At 69.6% G+C, this 15,736-nt stretch overlaps 4 protein-coding genes across 5 annotated transcripts; 2 read left to right on the top strand and 2 right to left on the bottom strand.

Annotated features, from left to right (window-relative positions):
- Nucleotides 1-8: 8 nt before the first annotated feature.
- NKPD1 (NTPase KAP family P-loop domain containing 1) lies at nucleotides 9-3,567 on the bottom strand. The gene is made up of 4 exons (XM_074857359.1): nucleotides 3,544-3,567; nucleotides 2,564-2,708; nucleotides 2,077-2,208; nucleotides 9-1,642 (listed from the first exon to the last, which is right to left on the bottom strand). Exons 1-4 carry the CDS (start codon nucleotides 3,565-3,567, stop codon nucleotides 9-11), a joined length of 1,935 nt encoding a protein of 644 aa, XP_074713460.1.
- Nucleotides 3,568-4,743: 1,176 nt separating this feature from the next.
- On the top strand, nucleotides 4,744-6,391 carry LOC141938513 (galectin-5-like). Its single transcript, XM_074857358.1, has 6 exons — nucleotides 4,744-4,773; nucleotides 5,271-5,359; nucleotides 5,481-5,588; nucleotides 5,791-5,992; nucleotides 6,204-6,314; nucleotides 6,359-6,391. The coding sequence occupies exons 1-6, from the start codon at nucleotides 4,744-4,746 to the stop codon at nucleotides 6,389-6,391; spliced, it is 573 nt and encodes a 190-aa protein (XP_074713459.1).
- Nucleotides 6,392-9,017: 2,626 nt separating this feature from the next.
- On the top strand, nucleotides 9,018-10,855 carry BLOC1S3 (biogenesis of lysosomal organelles complex 1 subunit 3). The gene is made up of 2 exons (XM_074857410.1): nucleotides 9,018-9,065; nucleotides 9,472-10,855. Exon 2 carries the CDS (start codon nucleotides 9,475-9,477, stop codon nucleotides 9,976-9,978), a length of 504 nt encoding a protein of 167 aa, XP_074713511.1. The 5' UTR covers nucleotides 9,018-9,065; nucleotides 9,472-9,474; the 3' UTR covers nucleotides 9,979-10,855.
- Nucleotides 10,856-11,168: 313 nt separating this feature from the next.
- On the bottom strand, nucleotides 11,169-14,349 carry CCDC61 (coiled-coil domain containing 61). 2 transcript variants are annotated; one of them, XM_074857365.1, is made up of 14 exons: nucleotides 14,297-14,349; nucleotides 13,621-13,780; nucleotides 13,453-13,535; nucleotides 13,204-13,361; nucleotides 12,977-13,105; nucleotides 12,774-12,891; nucleotides 12,595-12,677; nucleotides 12,406-12,509; nucleotides 12,262-12,331; nucleotides 12,057-12,121; nucleotides 11,851-11,929; nucleotides 11,713-11,776; nucleotides 11,509-11,566; nucleotides 11,169-11,420 (listed from the first exon to the last, which is right to left on the bottom strand). In XM_074857365.1, the coding sequence occupies exons 2-14, from the start codon at nucleotides 13,766-13,768 to the stop codon at nucleotides 11,323-11,325; spliced, it is 1,257 nt and encodes a 418-aa protein (XP_074713466.1). In that variant the 5' UTR covers nucleotides 13,769-13,780; nucleotides 14,297-14,349; the 3' UTR covers nucleotides 11,169-11,322. The 2 variants fall into 2 exon arrangements, with proteins under 2 accessions (XP_074713466.1, XP_074713467.1); XM_074857366.1 differs by lacking the exon at nucleotides 14,297-14,349 and adding an exon at nucleotides 14,268-14,280.
- Nucleotides 14,350-15,736: the final 1,387 nt, after the last annotated feature.

Raw genomic sequence — 15,736 nt, 5'->3', positions numbered from 1 at the left:
GGTCCCCGTCACTCGGTGGGGGGACACTGGACGCTGCGGGACACGGCGGTGGCTTTCTGCAGGCGGTCGAGGCCGCGCAGGAGCCCCATCTTGTGCCGGATGGAGTGGTCCAGGTTGACGGTGACGCCGAGGAAGGCGCGGGCGTCGCGGGCGGCGAAGGGGAAATCGCAAGCCAGAAAAGTTTGGAAGAGTTCGGGGTCCCCGTCCAGGCTGAGGACATTGTGCAGGGGCTGCCGCAGGGCGCTCAGCTCCCCCACGTTCTCCTGGAAAATGCTCCACAGGGATCGTCCACCTAAATCCGGCGCCGGGTGGCTCTGCCAAGTGTCCTCCAAGCACTGCAGCACCCAGCTCAGCCGGCACGGCCACTGGTCGGCCAACACCACCCACGCCGCCGCGGCACGGGGCGAGGGGGTGCCGGGGGTGCTGGCGCGGTGCAGGAGGAGCCGCAGGGTGATGGGGATGGTGTTGACGATGCGGCGGACGTGGGTGCCGTCGGTGGGGAGGTAACGGGCCAGAGGGTCGGCGCCATCGTGGAGGCAGCGGAAAGCTTCGTGGATGCAACGAACGGCTTCGGCGTCCGCCTCCCGCCCAGTGGGAGCGGCCGGGACGTGCTGGCACTTGGCCCGGCGGCGTTCCACGTTGCTGGTGATGATGCGGTACATGAGGTCCTCCCGCGTTTGGACGGCGGCTTCCAGGCACTGGAGGCGGGAGCGGGCGCCCATCTCCGGGATGGAGAAGGGCAGCGTCACCGTCCGGTTGAGGTAGAGGTAACCGTTGTCGGCAAGACCCTTCATGCAACCGGTTTGCTCCAGGCAGGGGACAATGACGCTGGGGTCAACGGCCAGGATGAAGATGAAGGGGGTGTTGGCGTCGGAGAGCAAGGTGTTCATGGCGTTGAGGACGCCGGCCACCTTCTCCGGGTAGCAGATGTCCAGGCTGGTGATCTCCAGCACCACGCGGAGCCGTCGGCGTTCGAAGATCTCCATGAAGGCCAAGAAGTCGACCAACACTGCCACCTCGCTGCGCACCTTGCTCATGAAGCCCAGCTGGCTAGCGAACTTCTCGCTGTTGGTCAAGCGCTCGATCTTCTGCTTCTCACTGACCAACAGGTTCTTCAAGACGGAGACAGCTCCAAGCACCAAACCGGAACCGGAGAGGGAGGTGACAGCGCTCCCCACCACCTTCAAAGCGTGGTGGTCCTTGACGCCGGGCACCAAGAGGGCCACCAGTAGGATGGCGAGGCCAGCACCCAGGATGAAGAGTAGCCCCCAGAGCTTGAGGCAGGTGCCTGTCTTGAGCACCCACTCCTTCTGGCTGAAGCCGGAGGCGAAGCGGGGCCGGGTGCCCATCACATGGTAGACGCTGAGGGGCAAAGCCCCGAAATGGTGGCGGATGTTGTCGCAGAGGGTGGTGACCAAACCGGCCCAGAGCTTGTCGCAGCCGGCGTACTGCCAGGCACTGAAGCGGATGAAGATGAACTCGATGTTCTTCCTCCTCAGGTGGCCCTCGGTGATGATGGGCTTGTAGAAGGCCAAGTACCAGAGGGCCAGGAGCAGCCCCCAGCCCTCGGGGCTCCGCGGTTTCTGGTGGCTCCGGCGCAGCTCGGCCTCCTCCCGCCGTGCCATCTCCTCCCGCATGAAGCCTGGGGGGGGGCGGGGGGATGAGGGATGGCGGGGGAAGGGGGACCCCAAATTGGGGGGAGAAATGGGGTGGGGTGGGGTGGGATGGGATGGGATGGGATGGGATGGGATGGGATGGGATGGGATGAGATGGAGATGGAGATGGGATGGGGTGGGGTGGGATGGGGTGGGGTGGGGCGGGGTGGGGTGGGACAGGATGGGTACTGGTGCAACGGGGATCCCCAAAGCTGTAGAAGAAAACGGGGCGGCAGGACAAGCAGCAGGGACCCCAAATCCAGGGGTGAGGAGAGGGGAGCGGGACAGATGCTGCTACACCAGGGACCCCAAATCCAGGGCGCAAAGGGGGGAGGCTGGTGCCGTGGGGGCCCCCAGCACCTGGCCGGGGCTGGCTGGGGGGCTCAGCGGGGGTGGCACGTGGTGGCCCCGTGGCACCCACCGGTGACCTTGTCCAGCAGGGAGTAGAGGCGGTGGCCACAGGGCGCGTAGAAGCCAACGGTGACGGGGGTGGCCGTGTGGCACAGCGTCCTGGAGAGGCAGCGGCAGTAGATGTCATCCTCCGTCAGCGCCTCTGGGGACGAGGAGGGGACAGTGGGGGTCACCCCATGTCCCCCCTCAACCTCTGCAGGCACCGGGGAGCCCCCCTGCCCACCCAACTTGAGGATGTGGGTGCGGCAGCAATGGGGAGCCCAAATCCTGGTGAGGGGAAACGGGGTGGGGAGAGCCCAAATCGGGGGGGAAGGACAGTTGGCCCAGTTGGGATGGGATGGGATTGGGTGGGATGGGGTGGGGTGGGATGGGGTGGGATGGGATGGGATGGGGTGGGGTGGGGTGGGGTGGGGTGGGATGGGACGGGATGGGCCCCCCGTGTAGGGCCCAGCCACCCCTGTTGCTCCCATCCCCATGGTGCCCCCGCCCCCCCATACCTCGGTGCTCCCCGGGCTCTGCCTCCACGAAGGCGCCGTCACGGGTGGCGCAGGCGTTGCCCCCCGGGCCCAGGCAGGCCAGCCGCTCCTCGCAGCACCCTGGGGGGGCCGTGGGGGACCCCACACACTCCGGCGAGCAGGGACCCTGCAGGGGGAGGGACAGGTGGCACCTGCTGCACCCCCGGGGACAGCCTGGGGACAGGGGGATGTGGGGACACAGGGACATGGGGACACCACGGGGACATGGGGACACTGTGGGGCCAGAGCCACCTCATGTTTTTGGTGGGGTTTTAGGGGCTTGGCACCAAAATGTTGCTCTTGACCCGGGTGACCCCGTCCTCATCCCTCAGGGCCTCGGGGACCCCATGTCCCCTCCCCAGGTGCCCCTGAGGGGTGGTAGGAGGGGTGTGAGGACAGACTGGGATGGACTGGGATGGACTGGGATGGAGTGATGAGGACTAACCAGGACAAACTGGCCTGCTGGTTACTGGGACCAGGCTGCAACTGGTGCTGGGGACACTGGGGAGCATGAGACAACCTGGACTGGGAGCACTGGTGGCTCTGGGACATCCTGAACTGGGGAGACTCTGCAAGAGCCTGGATGAGGGACACAGGGTCAGCCAGGACTGGGGACACTGGTGACCATGGGACAGCTGATACAGGGCACACCAGTGACCATGTGGCAGCCTATACTGGGGACACTGGTGACCATGGGACAGCTGATACAGGGCACGCCAGTGACCATGGGGCAGCCTGTACTGGGAACACTGGCCACCATAGCTCAGCCTATACTGGGGACACTGGAGGTCCTAGCCCAGCCTGTACTGGGCAATAATGGTGACACTGGTGACCCTAGCCCAGCCTGTACTGGGGACACTGGTGGCTGGGGCCCAGCACCACCCCCCGCAAGCTGCCCCAGGGCCACCCCCCAGGGGCCTTGTCCTGCCCCATCCCCGTCCCCGTCCCCGTCCCCGTCCTACCCCGGGCAGCGCCGCCGGCTCCATCCCCGCCTGCCTCCGGCCACATCGGTCCCGGCCAGCTCAGCACCGGCTTTATACGGGGTCAGGATCCGGCCCTGCCACTGCGCGGCCGGGAGGAAGCGATTGGGTGTGGATGGGGCAGAAATTCCGGCTGCGCCGGCGGGAACTTCTCCTGAGTCAGGGCCCAGCAACGCCCGGCTGGCTCCAGCCCCACGGCGGGAGCGGGTGTGGGTGGGGATGGGGAGAGCGGGGGGTGAGGATGTGGGGACAGGGCAGGGGACCTGGGGGACCGACACCGGGGATGTGGGGGACAGGGATGAACCTTGGGGATGGGGGGACGCGGGAGAGGGAGGGGGCGTGAGGAGCCACGGGGGACACCAAGGCCACAGGATCCCCCCTGTTGGGGGCGCAGGGACAGCGGCTGCCCGAGACACGGCCACACCGTCACCGCCGTGACACCACCGTGACATCGCTGTGACATCGCCGCTTCCTGTGGCTCCTGCCAGAGGAACCTGCTGGCCCGGGCACAGATGGCACCTGCCGGCCACCAGCACCGCTGACACTCACCGGCCACCAGCACTGGTGACACTGGTTGGCCACCCACCACGTCACCAAAAGCAGGGTTTTCCACCCCAAAATCAGGTCTGGCCCCACTGACCAGAAAAGGGTTAATGGATCCATCCAGGGGACATGGCAGGGAGGGGACACAGGGGATGGAGGTGACATGGGACACGGGGGGACATGGGGACATGGGGACACGGGGGACACGGGGCCATAACAGGCCGGGCCGGATCCTGCACGGGGGCGGGTGGCAGCGGTGGCATTTCCTCATGGTGGCCTTGGCCAAGCAGCCACATGTGTCACCAGGAGGGGGTGGCCGGTGTCCCCGGGTGTCCCAGCACCCCCCAGAACACACCTCCCCCGCCCCCCCCGCCCCGGGACATTGGGGGTGGGGGCACCACGAGGATGGCGGGTCCTGGCGGGGGTGTCCCCCCCCGGGCGGCTGGTGGGTCCCCAGAAGGACACGGGGACAAGGGTGATGGTGCCACCCTCTGCGCAGGTGCCACCGTGGAGAAGTGAAAGTGTGAGTGGGGGAGGACAGAGGTCACCGGGGAGGGACCACACCCGCCTGCGGGAGCACCAGCACCCAGGGACCCACCACCCAGCGACCCCCCAACTCCCCAGGGACCCCCGGCCACCATGGACTCGCAGCCCCCCATCATCAACCCCGTGAGTGGGGCCCTATGGGGTCTATAGGGCCGGGGGGGGGGGGGGGGTATGGGGCCAGAGGAGCTCTGTGGGGCCAGGGAAACCCTATGAGACTGCGGGGGAGCCATGGGGAGGGGGAACCCTATGGGGCCAGGGGCATCCTATGGGGCTGAGGGGGATCCTATGGGGCTGGGAGGGGTGGATCCTATGGGAAAGGGGGACCTTATGGGCCCGGGGGAGCCCCATGGGGCTGGCAGGGATCCTACAGGGATGAGGGGGATCCTATGGGGAGGGGGGACCCTGTGGGGACAGGGGGGACCCTATGGATCTGGGGGTGGCCGTATGAGGCTGGTGGGTCTATATGGGACTCAGGCGGGGGGCTATATAGAGTGGGGGGTGCTGTATGGGGCTGGGGGGCCATAGGGGGGTGCTTGGGGGGGGCAGCAGTGACCTCTGGGCTCGGTGTGTCCCTCCCGGGGCCACCGTGTGTGTTCCCCCCCATCCCTGTCCCCATCCAGAGCGTCCCCTTCCTGGGGTACATCTTCGGGGGGCTGAGCAGGGGGAGGATGGTGATAATCCAGGGGCAGGTCCGGCCCAAGGCACAGAGGTGGGTACCCCCCCCCAATACCCCCCAGTACCTCCCAGTACACCCCAGTACCCCCCCCAATACCACCCAGTACATCCCAGTACCCCCCAGTACCCCCCCAGTACCCCCCACTACCCCCCAGTATCTCCCAGTACCCCTCAGTACCCCCCAGTATCTCCCAGTACCCCCCAGTACCCCCTCCCAGCAGCCACACCCCAGGACTGGCCGGGTGCCATGGGGAAGGGCAAAGGTTCGGTGGCGGCAGGCGGGAGAGAGCACGGGGGGGTCCCCCAGCCAGGAAGGGGGGCGGAAGGTGCCCCCCAACCCCATGGAAATGGGGAGGTGGGGCAGGGGGTGCCCCAGTCATGGACTGGGGAGTCACTAGGGTGCTGGGGGTGGCGGGGGTGTGGGGGTGTCTGGGTGCCCCCCACCCACGGGTGCCCCCGCGGCAGGTTCACGGTGGCCCTGCGCTGCATGGGGGGGGATGTCGCCCTGCGGCTGAACGCCCGTCTCGGCTGGGGGGTCACCCTGGGGTGCAACGCGCAGCTGGGGGGGCTGTGGGGGCACGAGGAGCTCTGCACCCCCCCGCCCCGTGGCCTCAGCCCCGGGGGGGCCCTCGAGATCCTCATCAACGCCCAGGAGCGCGGCTACCAGGTGGGACCCCCCCCCCGGCATGGGGTGTCACCCCCCGCTGTGGGTGCTCCGACCCCCAGCACCCAGACGTGGGTGCCCCTCGCCCCCGAAATGGGTGCTCAGGCCCCCAGTACCCACCTATGGGTGCTCTGACCCCCAGCACCCAGACATGGGTGCTCAGCGCCACCGTGCTCCCAGGTGTGTCACCCCGCTGTCCCCTCTGTCCCCGCAGGTGGCAGTGAACGGGCAGCACGCGCTGGAGTTCCGGCACCGCCTGCCCCTCAACAGCGTCCAGGCCCTCGATGTCACCGGTGATGTCACCCTCACCTGTGTCACCTTCACCGTGAGCACCCCCAGCCCCCACCCTGGGGTGCTGCCCCCCAGCAGGGACCTCCAGGGGGGGCGGGTGGGGACATCTAGGGGCTGGGGACATCTGGGGGGGGGACAGAGACCTTCATGGAGACATCTGAGGGGGTTGGAGACATCCAGGAGATTGGGGACATCCAGGAGATTGGGGACCCAAGGGGTTGGGGACATCCAGGGTGGGGACAGAGACCTCCATGGAGACATCTGAGAGGGTTGGGGACATCCATGAGTTGGGGACATCCATGGGGACAGGAACTTCTGGGGGAGTTGGGGACCCCAGAAGATTGGGGACATCCAGCAGGGGAACAGAGACCTCCATGGAGACATCTGGGGCGGTTGGGGGACATCCAGGGCTTGGGGACATCCATGGGGGGGGTCAGGGGACATGTGGGGTGGTGGCCCCGTCCCCACACCCCATGACCCTCCACCCCCCCAGCAGGCAGGTGCAGGAGCCGTGGCGCCGGTGCTGCCCCCCCCGGAGACCCCCGTGAGTTTGGGGGTGGGGGTCGGGGTGCTGGGGCACCCAAGGGTGGGAGTGTCCCCCGCGGGGGTGGGGGTGCTGGGGGACCCTGGGGCCAGCCCATGGGTGCTGGGGGGGGGGGGGGAACACGAGGGTCTGTGGGGGGTGTTTGAGTGGACAGGCCCGTGGGAGCACCCATGGGTCTCTCCTGCCGATCCCATGGCGCTCAGCACCCAGCAGGCTCAGCTGGGGGCACCCATGGGTGACAGGCGTGATCCAGGGGTGACCCCCCCAGCACCCACTCTCCCCCTCCTGCAGCTCCACACGCCGGTGACCATCAGCAGCCCGGTGAGCGCGGGGTGAGGGTGGGCGGCGGTGGGTGACAGTGGGGACGGGGGTCCCCGGGGACTGATAGGTGTCCCCGCAGAGCGTCCCCCTCCACACAGCGCTGAGCAAGGGGCCCTCGGGCCTCATCCAGACCATCACCATCGTGGGCACCGTCCACCCCAACGCTGACAGGTCAGGGTGCTGGGGGGGGAGTCAGGGTGCTGCGGGGGGTGTCAGGGTGCTGTGGGTGCGGGGGAGGGGGGGGTCAGGGTGCTGCAGGGTGTAAAGATGCTGCAGGATTTGGGGTGCCTGGGAGCCCAGGGCTGGGTGCTGGGGGGTCCAGGGCTGGGTGCTGGGTGCTGGACGGGTGCCCCCGTGGCAGGTTCCACGCCAACCTGTGGAGCAGCAGCTCGGGGGACGTGGTGCTGCACGTCAACCCCCGCCTGCGCGAGGCCGTGCTGGTGCGGAACACGCGGCGCTGCGGGTGCTGGGGCCCCGAGGAGCGGCACGTGGTGGGCGCCATGCCCTTCCAGCGCGGGCAGCCCTTCCAGGTGAGCCTGCGCCTGGGCCTGGGCCCAAGTCTGGGCCTGCAGCTGGGGCTGGCCCTGGTGGTGATCCCAGCCCTAGTCCTGGGCCTGGACGTGGTCCTAGTTCTGCTCCTGGTTGCGGTCCCAGTCCTGGTCCCAGTCCTAGTTCTGCTCTTAGTCCTGGACATGGTCCTGGTCCCAGTCCCAGACCTGGTCCTAGTCCTGGACCTGGTCACCATCTTGGTCCTGATCCCGATCCCAGTTCTGCTCCTGACTGATACTAACCCCAGTCTCAGTCCTGGTCTGGGACACGGGACTAATCCTGGAGCTGGTCCCCGCCCCTGTCCCAGTGCTGGTCCTGAACGTGGCCACCACCTGGGTGCTCGTCCTGAGCCCAGAGCTGATCCTAAGCCCAGTCCCAGCTGAGGTCCTGGTACTGGTTGTGGTCCCAGTCCCAGTCCTGGTCCCAATCCTGGTCCTGATCCCAGCGCTGATCCTGAGCCCAGTCCTGGTCCTGATCGTGGTCTTGGGCTCAATCCCAGTCCTAAACTGGTTCCAGTCCCAGTCCTGGTCCCATCCCAGCTCCTGCTCCTGGTTGTAGCCTGGATCCGGGGTGGGTGTTCCCAGGGCGGGTGTCCCCAGGGTGGGTGTCCCCGGGGGGGGGGGGGGGGGGGGGTGTCCCTGTCCCCGCGGTGACACCGGGGCCGCGCAGCTGGAGATCCGGCCGCAGAGCCAGGCCTTCGCCCTGTGGGTGAACGGGCGCCATGTCTGCGACTACGGCCACCGCCTGCCACCGACGACCATCGACCGGCTGGAGGTGTCCGGGGATGTCACCCTCGCCTGCGTCAAGTGCTGAGCCGCGCCCGGGGACACCCGCCACGGCCACCGGCCACTGGCCACCGGGCTCGGGGACCGGGGTGAGGGTGGAGCTGGGGGCAAGGACAGGTTGTCCCCTCTCTGTCCCCGCGAGGTGCCACCATCGGACCCGCGGGGGCCCCATTAAACCAGTTGCCAGCACCCAGCGTGTCCCCGTGTCCCTGGGGCGGGGGGGGGACAGCGGGGCCGCGCTGGGATGGGGGACGGGGGGGTGCCTGGGGGTTGGGGACAGAGGACACCGGGGCTCCCCCCAGTCGCCCTGTCACCCCAGTGCCCCCAGTGCCCCCATCAACCCAGTCCCCTCCCAGTCCCCCCAGGCCCCCCCAGTCCCCCCCGTCCCCCCTGCCGCAGCGCTCCCCCGTCCCGCCGCCAGGGGGAGGCCACGCCTCCGGCCCTCACCGCCGCCGTCCCGCGCATGCGCAGAGCGCTGGCAGCGCCCGGCCCGCCATGTCGGGTGAGGGCACTTCCGGGTGGCGGCAGCGCCGCCGCACGTGACGCAGCCGCCCGTCATGTGACCTGCGGAGGCGCCGGGCAGGAGGTGGGAGGTTTTGGCAGGGGAGGGGGCGGGCAGAGCCTGAGGGGTTGGGGTCCCCGAGTGGGTCTGTGGGTGGCTGGGGGGTGCTGGAGGGGTCCCCGTGGGGCTGGGGGGTTCCCGGGGGTCACTGGGGAGGGCTGGGGGGGTCCCCGTGGGGGTCTGGGGGTGTCTGGGGAGTGCTACGGGGTCCCCGTGGGGCTGGGGGGGTCCCGTGGGGCTGAGGGGGCCCCAGGGGTCACTGTGGGTTTCTGGGGGGGCCCCCGGGGGGCTGGGGGGCGTCCGAGCACGGAGTGGGGGAGGGCAGACACTCCGCAGGACCCAGGGGCCAAGCCCGGAGCACCCATCCCCCCCCCCCCCAGGTTGGAGCCACTTGGGGGGTGCTGACCCCCCCATGCCCCCCCCCCCGCAGGCCATGGCCGCCCCCCGCCCCCCCAGGGTGGTGCCGGGAGAAGCCTCTGAGAGCGACTCAGAGCCGGAGCTGCCGGGGGGGGCGTCCGGGGGGGCCCCCGGCGCTGGGCTGAAGGTGCCGGGTGAAGCCTCCGAGACTGAAGATGAGGAAGAGGAGGAGGAGGAGGAGGGGGCGAGGCAGAGGCCGCCGCTGGCGCTGACCGAGGAGCCGGCAGCGGTTTGGGGGGGCGGCCGGGGGGGCCCCTCGCTGCTGCAGCAGCGGCTGCAGGAGGGCTCGGGGCGGCTGCGGGGGGCGGTGGGCAGCGCCCTGCGGCAGAGCTACGGCCGCGCCGCGAGGCACCTGGGGGGCCTGGGGGGGGCCCTGGGTCGGGCCCAAGCAGCCGCCGCTGCGGCCGCCCACTGCCTGCGCCTGGCTCGCCGCGACCTGCGGGCCGTGGCCGCCACCGTCGACATCGTCACCGCCTGCCGCCTCCTGCCAGACATCCGCGGGCAGCTGCCGGCGCTCTGACCCACACCAGGACCCGGCGGCATGGCCACCGGGATTGGGCACCGTGGCCACTGTCCTCGGCACCGGGATCGGGCACCGCGGCCACCACCCTTGGCACTGGGATCTGGCACCGCGGCTACTGTCCTTGGCACCAGGATCCGGCACTGTGGCCACTGTCCTTGGCACTGGGGATGCCACTGGGATTGTGCACTGTGGCCACCATCCTCATCACCAGGATTGGGCGCTGTGGCCACTGTCCTTGGCACCGGGATCAGGCACCGTAGCCACTGTTCTTGGCACTGGCATCAGGCACCCGTGGCCACCACCCTTGGCACTGGGATCTGGCACCGCCGCTACTGTCCTTGGCACTGGCGATACCACTGGGATTGTGCACTGTGGCCACCATCCTCGGCACCAGGATTGGGCACCGTGGCCACTGTCCTTGGCACCGGGATCAGGCACTGTGGCCACTGTCCTCGGCCCCAGGATCCAGCACTGTGGCCACTGTCCTCGGCACCAGGATCCGGCACAGTGGCCACTGTCCTTGGCACCAGGATCCAGCACTGTGGCCACCAGGATCTGGCAGCGTGGCCACTGTCCTCATCACCGGTGGCCTCACGGTGTCACCAGTGTCCTTGTGGCACCGCGGGCTCCCCGTCCCCCACAGGGGGTGGTCACCACCGTGGGTGCCGTTGTCACCGAGCCGTGGCCATCCCCAAAGCTGCCAGTGTGGCCACGGTGGCACCAAACGTCCCCCCGGGGACCTGCGTGCTCAGGTGACATCGTCACCAGTGTCACCGAACCGCAGCCCCGGGCCGGCTCCGGCCACCGTTGTCCCCAGATGCCACCGGTGTGTGACACGGAGCCGAATAAAAGCCATGAGGGTGGCACAGCCACAGCCAGGAGCTTGGCCAGCGCCGTGGGGACAGCAGTGTCACCGCAGGGGGCACAGGGACACCCCGACATGGGGGGGGGGGCAGACAGGGTAGAGGTGACACAGGGGTGATGGTGACCTTCGAACCAGGTGGCCCAGGGGACAGAACTAGAAGCCTGGGCCACATCCTCCATGTCCCCCAGGGCCTGGCACTGTCCCTTGTCACCCGCTGGTGTCCCCAGGGCATGCGGGGGCGGGGGGCGGTGGACAGGACACAGACGGACAGTGACAAGGGGGACACACGGGCCCCCACCCCCCCAAGAAGCAGGACGCACTGTGGGGGCCACACAAGGGTTTATTGGGGGGGGGACACACTGGCCCCATGCCAGCGCTGTCACCCCCTGGGGACACAGGGAGGGGTGAGGGTCCTGGGGGGGAGGGTTGGGGTCCCCGGGGGGGGGGTGGGGTCGCCGGGGGGGGGGGTTGGGGGGTCACGTGCGGGTGTCCAGCCTGTCCATGTACTCCTGCAGCGCCTGCAGCCGGGCGTCGATCTCGGCCAGCTCGGCCGAGGGCTCCTCGTAGCAGTTCTCTGAAGGGGGGGGGCAGAGGAAAATGGGTTAAAAAAGGCTTAAATTGGGGTGAGGGGCACCCCAAAAATGGCGGGGGGGGGGGCTCACCTTTACCGGTGGCAACGCTGCGCACGGGTGGCTTGCGGCCAGCGGCCGGGCGAGGGGCCTGGGGGGGTGGAGAGACAAGGTGGGGGTCCCAGCAGCGTGTGTGACCCCCCCCACCGCGGTCACCCCGCTTGAGCGGCGCGGGGGAGGACCCCGAGGAAAAGGGGGGGGCTGGGGGGGTCCCATGTGTCGGGGGGGGGCACTCACCGCGCCGGGGCCGTTGCAGGACGAGGCGCTCAGGGGTGTCCGGGTGCGAGTTGCCCTCCTGCCCCTGCCAGAGGTGGGGGGGGGGTTAAGGGGTGCTCGGGGGGGGGTAGGAGGCTCGGGGGGGGCTCAGGGGGTTACCTGGGGGGCAGGGTCTTGGGGCGCTCGTCGGCGTCGCTGCTGGAGCTCACGGCCGAGCGCCAACTGCGGAAACTTTCAGCTGGGGGGAGAAAATGGGGGAATTGGGGAGAAAATGGGGGACAAAATGGGGGACAAAATGGGGGAGTGGGGGGACCCCAGCACCCAGTGGGTGCCCCCCGCCCCCACCCCACATGCCCCCCACTCACCCGAGGAGCTGCGCCCGCGACTCCTCGCCGGGCTGGTGCTGCCGAAAGCTGCTCCGCGCCGCTGGCTGCACCCAGGGGAGATGGTGATGAGAGGATGGGGGGGCCCCCAAGCGAGGAGGGAGCCCCCCAAGCGAGGGGGGGAGCCTCCCAAGCGAGGGGGGGAGCAGGGGACAGGGACGGTGCCACCACCGGTGTCACCACTGACTTTTTGAGCTCCTGCCGGCGCTGCCGAGCCCTGACGAAGGCGGTGGGGTCGAAGCGTGGTGGGCGGGGGCCTGGGGAGGGGGTAAACTGTGTGTGTGTGTGTGTGTGTCCCTTCTCCCTGCGCCCCCCCAAAAGTGTCCCTCACCTGCAGGCGACGGGGACCGCGGCGGGGGGCGGCCCTGGCTGCCACCACGGCTCTCCCGGGACGCCGAGCGCGGAGCAGAGCCGGAGCGTCGCTCCTGGGGGGGGCTGGGAGGAGGAACGGCTCAGGGGGACACCCCACACTTAGGGGGAGCCCCCCCGCGCCCCCCAGCACCCCCCAGCGCAGCCTCACCCCCTCCTGCAGGCGGCCAGCTCAGCCGTCAGGCTCTTCACCCGCCGCTGCAGCCGCTGCTCCGCTGCCTTCATCTCCGCCAGCTGCAACATGGAGGGAGGGAGGAGTTGTGCCATCAGTGGCCCCCCCCAGCACCACCAGTAGCCCCCCCAGCGCCACCAGTAGCCCCCTCCCCGCACCTCAGTACTCAGCTGCTGGTGGTCGCGCTGGCGCTGGGTTTTCTCCCGCAGCAGCTCGTCCTCTGCTCGCCGCAGCGCCGCCTCTGCCGCCCGCTTCCCCTCCTGCACCCGCTGCAGCCTGGGGAGAAAATAACAAAAAATAACAAAAAGTGGGGGTTTTGGGGGGGTCCCTCCGGTTTGGGGGGTCCCCAGGGGACGCTCACTTGTCCTGTAGGTGCTGGATCTCGGCGTCGCGGCGGGCGCGGAGCTGGGCCAGCTCCTCCCTCAGCTCCCGCAGCAGCGCGGCAGGATCCGGCCCCCCCGCGTAGGGCAGTGGCAGCGGGTAGTGAATCCTGGAAAAACCCATCAACACCCCCGCGCCAACGCGTGGCCCCCCCCAAATTGTGTGTGTCCTCCCCCCAGATTGTGTGTCCCCCTGCCGCGGCGTCACCTGTCGAACTCCACAGAGTAGACGAGCAGGAGGTAGCGCTTGGCGCCCAGTGGGGAAGGGGTGGAGGGGGGGGGCCGGGCGCTCGCCCCCGTCTTGCGGGTGCGCAGGGTCTGCAGGTCGGCGTAGGTGAGGAGATCCAGGCTGACGGAGGCGCTGCTCTGCGCGGGGAAAATCAAAATTTAATTCAAAAAATAAAAAAAAAGGGGGGGCTGCTCAGTGGGACAACCCCCCCCGTTCTGAAAGACGCACCCGCCGCAGCGCCGACTCCAGCATGCTGCAGAAAATCCCAAACTGCTTGAAATTGCCGGTTTTGTGCGTCAGGTCCTCGATGACTGCGAAAAAAAGGGGAGAATGAAAAAAATATTCATATCGGGGTGGGGTGGGGAGATCGCCTGCGCCCCCCCTCCACGGACTTACAGGCGGCGTCGAAGTCGCCCCTCCAGCGCTCGGCGGTGCGGGCGGCCTCCACCTCCACCCCCAGCGCCGAGCGGGCGAGCGTCAGCCGCACGGTGTGAGCCCCGAGCCGGAAGGAACAGTCGGCCTGTAGGTACCGCGGCTCCTCCATGGCGGGGGGGGGCTGCAGGAAGGGGGGGTACCCCCAGAGTTCAGGGGGGCACCCCCAGGAGATGGCGGGGGGGTGACGCCAGGGAAAGGGGAGCCAAGTCCGAGCGGCTCGGAAGAAGGGGGAGATTTGGGGGGGGGGGGGGAATGGGGGGGGTGGAATTGCGGGGGGGGGGGCAGATTTGGGGGGTTCAAGGGTGGAGCAGTGAGGGGGGCAAAGAGAGGGTGTGTGGAGAGCAGGGCTGGGGGGTGGGGGGGCACAGAGGGACACGGGGGGGGGAAGTGAGGGCTTGGGGGGGCTGTTTGGGGGGGCAGAGCGCTGGGGGGGCTGTTTTGAGGGGTCCTGGCCAGGGGGGGCTGTTTGGGGGGGTCAGAGCGCGGGGGAAGCCCGGCCTGGGGGTGTTGGGGGCCGGAGAGCCCCCCCGGACGGTCACCGGAGCCCACCCCAGACGGTCACCGGAGAGCACCCCCGGACGGTCACCGGAGCCCCCCCGGACAGTCACCGGAGCCTCCCTCGGTCCCGGTCACTCACCGGCGGCCGCGCTCCTCCGTCTCCTCTGTCTCAGCCCCGCCCCTTCCGCCGCGCTCCCCCGCCCCATTGGCCGGTCGCGCCTCGCTCCGCCGCCTCATTGGCACCAGCCACCGCCTGTCACCTTCCTCCAGGCGGCCGTTAAGCAGCGTCGCGCCCCGCCCTTGCTGCCCTCCAAGCCTCCCGCTCCTATTGGTTGTCAGGCGGAGGCCCGTCTCCCGCCTCCGGAGAGCTATTGGATGCTGCGGCTGTCAGTCATTCCCCCGGGAAGGGGAGGAGCCGCCCGTCCCTGTGGCGCCCCCTGCTGGGAAGGAGCCGGCGCCAGCCCCGCGGAGGCCCCGCCCCCGACATTGATTGATAGCGGCGTGGCACGGCCCCCTCCCATTGCTCCGTTCATGGGACTGGGGGAGCGCGGCGGGGGGACGGACCCCTGGGGCTGGGGGCGGGGACACGACGGGGAGGGGGGGCCCAGCAAGGCGGGGGGCAACCAGGGCCAGGGTGGGGGAGCAGGACCCCGGGACCCCCCAGCCCCGCCCCCAAAGCACCCCAATATTGGGGGTATCCCCCCTCAAATCGCAAAATATCGCCCCAAAACGGGGCGCGAGGGGGCAGCCCCGACCCCCCCGATCGCCCTAGAATGTTGTGGGGAGGGACCGGCCCCCCCAGATATGGGGTGAGGGCAAAGGGAACCCCGGCAGTGCACCCCCACACTGCCCGGGGGCTCCCAGCAGCCCTTCTCGGGTAGGGCTGTGTCCGTGGGTCCGTCCGTGGGGCTGTGGGGCTGTCTGTGCGTCTGTCCATGGGTCCGTGGGTCCATCCATGGGTCCGTGCTTCAGCACCACGGATAGCGCCGGTCCCGCTGTGGGCGGGGCCGGGGCGGGGCCAGGACCCGCCGCGCTCCTCCCCCTCCCCGCGCAGGCGCAGCCCCTCCCCGCGCAGGCGCAGCCCCCCCCGTCCCGTCCCGCCGCGCTCCCTTCTATCGGTGCGTGCCCGGGGGGGGGTCGCGTTGCGGGGACCCTCCGGGGGCCCACGGGGACACGGCGCTGAGGGGGGCGGGGACACCCCCGCCATGTGGCGGCGGCCGCGCTGCTCCCTCTGCGACCTGCCCCGGGCACCCTGGGCCGTGCTCTGGGACTTCAGCGAGGCCGTTTGTCGCGGCTGCGTCAACTTCGAGGGCACCGACCGCATCGAGCCGCTGCTGGCGGCCGCCCGCCGCCTCCGGCACCGCCACGGCGAGATGTGGCACCGCCACGGGGAGACGGTGCCACGATGCCACGGGGAGACATGGCACTGCCATGACGAGACACGACACCACAACGGCGAGACGGTGCCACGATGCCACGACAAGACGTGGCACCACCATGACGAAGCGCTGACCGCCTGCCGTGATGAGACAGGACGCCGCCACGACAAGACGTGGCACTGCCATGACGAGACAGTGCC

Source organism: Strix uralensis, unplaced genomic scaffold, assembly GCF_047716275.1.
Source record: "Strix uralensis isolate ZFMK-TIS-50842 unplaced genomic scaffold, bStrUra1 scaffold_131, whole genome shotgun sequence".
Classification (NCBI taxonomy): Eukaryota; Metazoa; Chordata; class Aves; order Strigiformes; family Strigidae; genus Strix; species Strix uralensis.
This window is presented reverse-complemented; position numbering and strand designations above follow the sequence as displayed.